Source organism: Homarus americanus, unplaced genomic scaffold (genome assembly GCF_018991925.1).
Source record: "Homarus americanus isolate GMGI-L3 unplaced genomic scaffold, GMGI_Hamer_2.0 scaffold46583, whole genome shotgun sequence".
NCBI classification, from domain to species: domain Eukaryota; kingdom Metazoa; phylum Arthropoda; class Malacostraca; order Decapoda; family Nephropidae; genus Homarus; species Homarus americanus.
Window position 1 is genome coordinate 1,298,414 of NW_024731675.1, and position 7,675 is coordinate 1,306,088.

Genomic DNA, 7,675 nt, shown 5'->3' on the forward strand with positions numbered 1-7,675 from the left:
TGTACAGGGTGTCACAAAAATTATACATGGTAGCTGTTGTAATATAAGCAGATATGATCATCAACATGAAATTTTATAAGGCTTTTTTTTCCGACACACCCTGTATCATTGTTAACCATTGAATTAAATACATACAGTAAATCCTCTCAATAGCAGACTTCTCATTAACAGAATCCCTCCCAATAGCGGACAGGGTTTACGAGAATTAATCCTGTATTGGGAGGGGTATACTGTACACTGTAACAATACCGTAGTTACTTCACAGGTAGACACGGGCCCATAATAAGGCAGGTAAGATATCCACTAACACAATGATTCAGTAACATGTGTTTAAATATGTAATGTATAATAATAAACTTTAATATAACTACTTTTTAATAATTAATATATTGTTCTTAAGTCCTGTACCATTCAGTTGCATAATTACTGTAAAAACTTCATTTAGTTACTCAAGTGACCAATAGGAATCAAGGATAGTTTTAACAGGTTCTCATTCCCATTTACTTTGTGTTTTCATTATTACGCTGATTTATCACTAGTTTATTTTGATATTTTCTTTATTGGTGTTCATTATCTATTGTTTTTACGTCTGTTTCTCTTCTTTTTCTATTTTTCTCTGTCTCCCAAACTCTCTTATCTTTCCTTCTCTCCTCCTTTCTTTTCTATCTTCCCTCCTCTCTCGTCACCCATTCACTTCTTTCCTTTTCTCATCTTTCTTCCCCCTCCTTATTCCCTCCTACCCTTCATTACCCTTTCTCCTTCTCACCTAAACCTTCCTTCTTTCTCTCCCTTCCTTTCCTTCTCTCATTAATTATCAAACTTCCTTACTAAACCTCCATCCTTCCTTTCCTTCCCACCTTGTTCCTCTTCCTATTTTTCCTTCCCTCCAGTTCAGAGGATGGGGTTCAAGGCTTCTTCCTCTCTTCCTCTCTTCCTCTCCTTCCCCCCAGCTCAGAGGATGGGGTTCAAGGCCTCTTCCTCTTCCTCTCTTCCTCTTCCTCTCTTCCTCTCCTTCTACCCTCCTTCCCCCCATCTCAACCAGTGGTCCAGACAAAAGGCTCTAATCTATCGTGGATGGGCAGTGAATCATTTAGGGTCTCGAGGCTCTCTAGTATAAGGTTGAGGGAGGCGTGGCAGCGGATGAGGGCGTGGCTCACCTCCGTCACCTGTCCCAACTTCTCGGCGTACCTGGCGAAACTCCTCTGTCTGTCTGTCATCTGGGAGACCAACCCGCTAACTGTGGCGTCCACCTGAGGGAGAGACAGGAGGGAGAGAGAGACAGGAAGGAAGGAGGGAGGGAGAGAGAGGGTAGGGACAAGAGTGAGAGAGGGAGGAAGGGAAGTCCAGAGAGAGATGGCAAAGAAAGAAAGGAACAGAGAGAGGAGGAGGGAGATGAAGACAGACAGACAGACAGAAAGACAGAAAGACAGAAAGACAGAAGACAGATATTAAAACAAGCGACAGAGGACAAGGGAGGGAGGCAGATAAAAAAATATATATATATCCTTAATAAACAAACAAATTACATAATCACTAACAAAGACGAAAATACGATCATAATTACCGGCAAAAATTTACTACCAAATATTCTGAATTATGTAACAAAACTCAGGTTATATTCTACTGAACTATTTATGTAACGTGTCTGAACCAGTTACAGAAATGTTACAGTTTATTTAGCCAGATTGATACAAATGTGAGCATATTATTACCATGGGTAGGGTAGGGTAGGTTAGGGTAGGGTAGGGTAGGGTAGGGTAGGGTAGGTTAGGTTAGGGCAGGGTAAGGTAGGGTAGGTTAGGTTAGGGTAGGGTAAGGGGTATAGGGCAGGGGTAGGCAAGGTAGGCAGAGAAGGCAGGTGGGCAGGGCAGGGGTAGGTAGGGCAGGGGTAGGGGTAGGGGTAAGGGAGAGGGGTAGAGTAGGGGTTAGGCAGGGTAGGGAAGGTAGGGGTAGAGAAAGGGGTAGGGGTGGGCAGGGGTAGGCAGGCTAGGGCTAGGCAGGGGTAGGGGCAGGGGTAGGGTAGGTTAGGTAGGGTAGGGTAGGGTAGGGTAGGGGGCAGGGTAAGGTAGGTAGGGTAGGCAGAGAAAGGGCAGGGTGTGCAGGGCAGGGCAGGCCAGGCCAGGCAGCAGGAAGGCAGGCCAAGTGTGGTGGTGTAGGGGGGTAGGGGCAGGGGTAGAGTAGGTTAGGGCAGGTGCAGGGTAAGGGAAAGTAGTTGGGAAAGGGGGGCAGGGAAGTAGGGTGAGGTTGATGTTAGGTAGGCAGGTAAGGTAGGGTAGGGTTAGGTTAGGTAGGGTGGGTAGGGTAGGTTAGGGTTAGGGTTAGGGCAGGTAAGTGTAGGGTAGGTTAGGTTAGGGCAGGGGTAGGGTAGGTTAGGTTAGGGTAGGGTGAAAATGTTAGGTTAGGGTAGGGTAAGACACAAATCTAACCTACTTACATCCCTAATCTTGGTAGAGAGGTTATCCTGGTAGTGGGTGGTGGTGGCGGCGGCGGTGTGCAGGTGGGTCTGATAGCGTCGACACAGGGCCACCATAGCCCCAGCGTCAAGCCGTTCTAACACCTCGGGGTCTCGGGCGAAGGGAGCAGTTAGCGCCCCTCTCATGATCGGCAGGAACGTCGGGATGGACTGGAATGGGATGGAATGGAAGGCTGAAGGCCAACATATCTATAACATGGCCAACAAAAAGGCCAACATACCTGTAACATGGCCAACAAAAAGGCCAACATACCTGTAACATGGCCAACATACCTGTAACTTGGCCAACATACCTGTAACTTGGCCAACTCAGGATCAAGGCCAAGGGTGTAGTTGGTGGCCTCCCTCACCACCACCACCTCCTGAGGGCGCTGAAGCTGCCGCCGACGTGACCTGCGGGGTGACCCTCCTGCACCACGTAGACCACGCATACCCCGTGACGTGTGTTTGGGCGAGTCTGTGTGTGAAGGTCAACTGTCACCAACCTGACCTAACCTTAACCTAACCTAACCTAACCCAACCTAACCTAACCTTAACCTAACCTAAAACTAACCTAAAACTAACCTAACCTTAACCTAACCCTAACCTAAACCTAACCTAAACTAAACTGACCTAACCTAAAACTAACCTAACCTTAACCTAACCCTAACCTAACCTAAAACTAACCTAACCTTAACCTAACCCTAACCTAAACCTGACCTAAATTAAACTGACCTGACCTAAATTAAACTGACCTGACCTAAACTAAACTGACCTGACCTAAACTAAACTGACCTGACCTAAATTAAACTGACCTGACCTAAACTGACCTGACCTGACCTGACCTGACCTTCCATCCAACACCACCAAACCTTACCGATGAATAAGTAAATCATGTGAAGAATTCTAACCTAACACCCTCTCTGCTCTCCCTACCCTGGCGTTCAGTTACGGCGGCGCTGGCGAAGGAAGGAGAGAGAGAGAGAGAGAGAGAGAGAGAGAGAGAGAGAGAGAGAGAAGTGGCCATTGGTTGTGATGTGTGCCAAGTGTGTGGTGGAATGTGTCCTTGCTATCACCACCACTATCACCACTACAATCACCACTACAATCACCACTACAATCACCACTATCACCACTACCACCACCACCACCTTGTCACACACACACACACTTGTCACAGTCCTTCAGGCACTTACGCCCTTAATGCAAGAGTCAACAACGCAAGCATAGACTCAGCATTGCTTCCCTATTGGACGCAAGGTGGTGCTCAATAAACTAGCCCCCTAACTCAACCCTGAAATAGCCTTGACCTTAATATACCAGGAAGCCTTTAAGTGTTTAGGGCATGACCTTACCTGACCCCCGGGGACCTCAAATTTAACTAGCCCGTTAAACAACACAAACTACCTCGTTAAACAAGAGATTATTTTGTTTACTGTCGATAATAAACAAGGCAGCTGCTGTTTGTTTGTTTGTTTGTTTACTCTCTCTCTCTCTCTCTCTCTCTCTCTCTCTGTTCATCATATATCACTGAAGGATCTTGGCAACTCTTTATATCTCCATCAAGTTATGTTTTGTTTCCGGGTTGTGTAGTGTGTGTGTGTGTGTGTGTGTGTGTGTGTGTGTGTGGACATACATACACAGCTAATGAACGCTTCGCCAGGCAGACTTTCGCCAACCTCCTGTCATTAACATCACTAAATAGATAAAATAAAATAAAAAGGTGTTTACAATATACACAAGTGATAATGTCTTCGCCAGGCAGACGTTCGCCAGCCTTTTGTCACTGCCGTTGTTGTTGTTTGAGTGAGAAAAAACTTAGTTGTTTATGTTAAGGCATTTGACACCTTGTTCTGGTTGTGGTGTTTTGTGTGAGTGAGTGACAGTCTGACACACACACACACACACACACACACACACACACACACACACACACACACACACACACACACACACAAAGCTCACCTACGCCTCCTCTACCTGGTCTTCCTCCCTAAATGCCACACAACGTAAACACCTAGAAAAAGAAGTGCAAAAGAGGGCATGCAAGATTATTCTCTCCCCTTCCTACTCCACATATCAAGAAGCGCTCAACACACTGACCCTCTCGACTCTCACTGACCATCACCACGACCTCATCTGCAAATTTGGTAAGAAGCTTCTACACCATCCTCGACACCGGCTCCTACTACCACCTGAGATCCCTAGCCCGAGAATTGCTGTTCGACACCACAACCGCATCCAGCCCATACGTGCACGAACTGATCGCTATAAGAACAGCCCAGTCCCAACCATTGTAAAAATTATCAACAACTTGTAATAAACCAGTGTATTCACTCCCCAGTAAACATATTTTTTCTGTCACTATGTTGAACTGGCCTGTGAGTATGACCTTCTCCCACTACCTTTTGTACAGTCACTATGTTGAACTGGCCTGTGGTATGACCTTCTCCACTACCTTTTGTACAGTCACTATGTTGAACTGGCCTGTAGTATGACCGTCTCCCCACTACCTTTTGTACTGTCACTATGTTGAACTGGCCTGTAGTATGACCTTCTCCCCACTACCTTTTGTACAGTCACTATGTTGAACTGGCCTGTAGTATGACCTTCTCCCCACTACCTTTTATACTGTCACTATGTTGAACTGGCCTGTAGTATGACCTTCTCCCCACTACCCTTTGTACTGTCACTATGTTGAACTGGCCTGTAGTGTGACCTTCTCCCCACTACCTTTTGTACAGTCACTATGTTGAACTGGCCTGTAGTATGACCTTCTCCCCACTACCCTTTGTACTGTCACTATGTTGAACTGGCCTGTAGTGTGACCTTCTCCCCACTACCTTTTGTACAGTCACTATGTTGAACTGGCCTGTAGTATGACCTTCTCCCACTACCTTTGTAGTATGTTGAACTGGCCTATGACCTTCTCCCCACTACCTTTTTGTACAGTCACTATGTTGAACTGGCCTGTAGTGTGACCTTCTCCCACTACCTTTTGTACAGTCACTATGTTGAACTGGCCTGTAGTATGACCTTCTCCCCACTACCTTTTGTACAGTCACTATGTTGAACTGGCCTGTAGTATGACCTTCTCCCCACCACCTTTTGTACTGTCACTATGTTGAACTGGCCTGTGGTATGACCTTCTCCCTACCTTTTGTACAGTCACTATGTTGAACTGGCCTGTAGTGTGACCTTCTCCCCACTACCTTTTGGCACAGTCACTATGTTGAATTTATTTGGTATGACCTTCTCTTACTACCTTTTGTACAGTCACTATGTTGGGCTGGCCTGTAGTATGACCTTCTCCCCCACTACCTTTTGTACAGTCACTATGTTGAACGGCAGCTGTAGAGTGTGACCTTCTCCCACTACCTTTTGTACAGTCACTATGTTGAACTGGCCTGTAGTATGACCTTCTCCCCACTACCTTTTGTACTGTCCACTATGTTGAACTGGCTGTAGTATGACCTTCTCCCTACCTTTGTACAGTCACTATGTTGAACTGGCCTGTAGTATGACCTTCTCCCCACTACCTTTTTGTACTGTCACTATGTTGAACTGGCCTGTAGTATGACCTTCTCCCCACTACCTTTGTACTGTCACTATGTTGAACTGGCCTGTACTTGACCTTCTCCCCACTACCTTTTGTACTGTCACTATGTTGAACTGGCCTGTGGTATGACCTTCTCCCCACTACCTTTTGTACTGTCACTATGTTGAACTGGCCTGTAGTGTGACCTTCTCCCCACTACCTTTTGTACTGTCACTATGTTGAACTGGCCTGTAGTATGACCTTCTCCCCACTACCTTTTGTACTGTCACTATGTTGAACTGGCCTGTAGTATGACCTTCTCCCCACTACCTTTTGTACAGTCACTGTGTTGAACTGGCCTGTAGTATGACCTTCTCCCCACTATCTTTTGTACAGTCACTTGTTGAACTGGCCTGTAGTATGACCTTCTCCCCACACCTAGTAATTATATTTGCTTATCACTTATATTATTGGTCAATCAAGTGACCCATATCACCAATTATGTAACTGTATGTTGTCTCACCCTTCTGGCTGTCATGATCTTTCAATAAACCTTTAATTATTATTACTCTCTCTCTCTCTCTCTCTCTCTCTCTCTCTCTCTCTCTCTCTTACCTCCTATAGGCCTATTCACAGTATAGGATATATAAGGCAGGTCAGCGTCAGAACATATGGAAGGCCTAGGTGAGGTGGAGGTGGGGCGTGTGGAATCAGAGCCACGCCTTTCTACTGCAGTCTCGCCCCGCCCACTGGCCACGCCCACCTCCCGGCTCTGTTCTCCGCCCATCGCGAGTTATCTGAAAGAGAAGTAGTTTGTATTAATGAAAGAAATAGGTGTTTAATGGGTTTTGTGTGTGTTTGCTTGTCTGTATGTGTGTATAGGTCTGTGTATGTATGTTTGTATAGGTCTGTGTCTGTATGTGTGTGTAGGTCTGTGTATGTATGTTTGTAAGTCTGTTATGTGTATGTATTTAGGTCTGTATATATATATGTTTGGCTATAGGTCTGTGTATGTATGTGTATGGGTCTGTGTCTGTATGTCTGTGTATGGGTCTGTGTATGTATGTTTATATAGGTCTGGTAGCCATATGTCTGTGTATAGGTCTGTGTATGTGTGTTTATATATAGGTCTGTGTAGCCAACATGTCTGTGTATGGGTCTGTGTATGTATGTCTGTATAGGTCTGTATATGTATGTGTGTATAGGTCTGTGTATGTATGTCTGTGTATAGGTCTGTGTATGTATGTCTGTGTATAGGTCTGTGTATGTATGTTTATATAGGTCTGTGTATGTATGTCTGTGTATAGGTCTGTGTATGTATGTTTATATAGGTCTGTGTATGTAGGTTTGTAAGTCTGTTATGTGTATGTTTGTGTATGTCTTTTTGTATGTCTATATGTGTTTGTAGGTCAGCAGGTGTAATGGTTAGCATGTTCGCCTCTCAAGTGACTGGTCCCAGGTTCGGTCCCCGGGCAGGGTGAAACTATGGGCAAGTTTCTTTACGCCATTTGCCTCTGTCTACCCAGCAGTAATTGGGGACCTGGATGTTAATCGATTTGCTGATTGTGTTCCGTAATGGTTAGCCAGTGCAGTTGGTGAGTTGTCCGTCTTCGACTATTCTTGACACTGGGTCATGCAACTCGTTAACTCAGGGTGTGGTTGTTGTGTTGTGACAGCTTCCCTCC

General features: G+C 45.5%; 1 protein-coding gene across 1 annotated transcript; it reads right to left on the reverse strand.

The window, feature by feature from the left end:
- Positions 1-362: 362 nt before the first annotated feature.
- LOC121867727 (BLOC-1-related complex subunit 5-like) lies at positions 363-6,851 on the reverse strand. The gene is made up of 4 exons (XM_042367779.1): positions 6,606-6,851; positions 2,767-2,930; positions 2,435-2,623; positions 363-1,250 (listed from the first exon to the last, which is right to left on the reverse strand). Exons 1-4 carry the CDS (start codon positions 6,775-6,777, stop codon positions 1,035-1,037), a joined length of 741 nt encoding a protein of 246 aa, XP_042223713.1. The 5' UTR covers positions 6,778-6,851; the 3' UTR covers positions 363-1,034.
- Positions 6,852-7,675: the final 824 nt, after the last annotated feature.

Bases quoted from the DNA above. Each gene is read 5' to 3' on its own strand.
- LOC121867727 (XM_042367779.1), bottom strand. From the start codon at position 6,777: ATGGGCGGAGAACAGAGCCGGGAGGTGGGCGTGGCCAGTGGGCGGGGC. The intron at 2,624-2,766 runs GTATGTTGGCCA...ATCCCATTCCAG, and splicing joins CTGAGTTGGCCAAGTTACAG to TCCATCCCGACGTTCCTGCC. The intron at 1,251-2,434 runs GTAAGTAGGTTA...TCTCTCCCTCAG, and splicing joins TCTCTACCAAGATTAGGGAT to GTGGACGCCACAGTTAGCGG.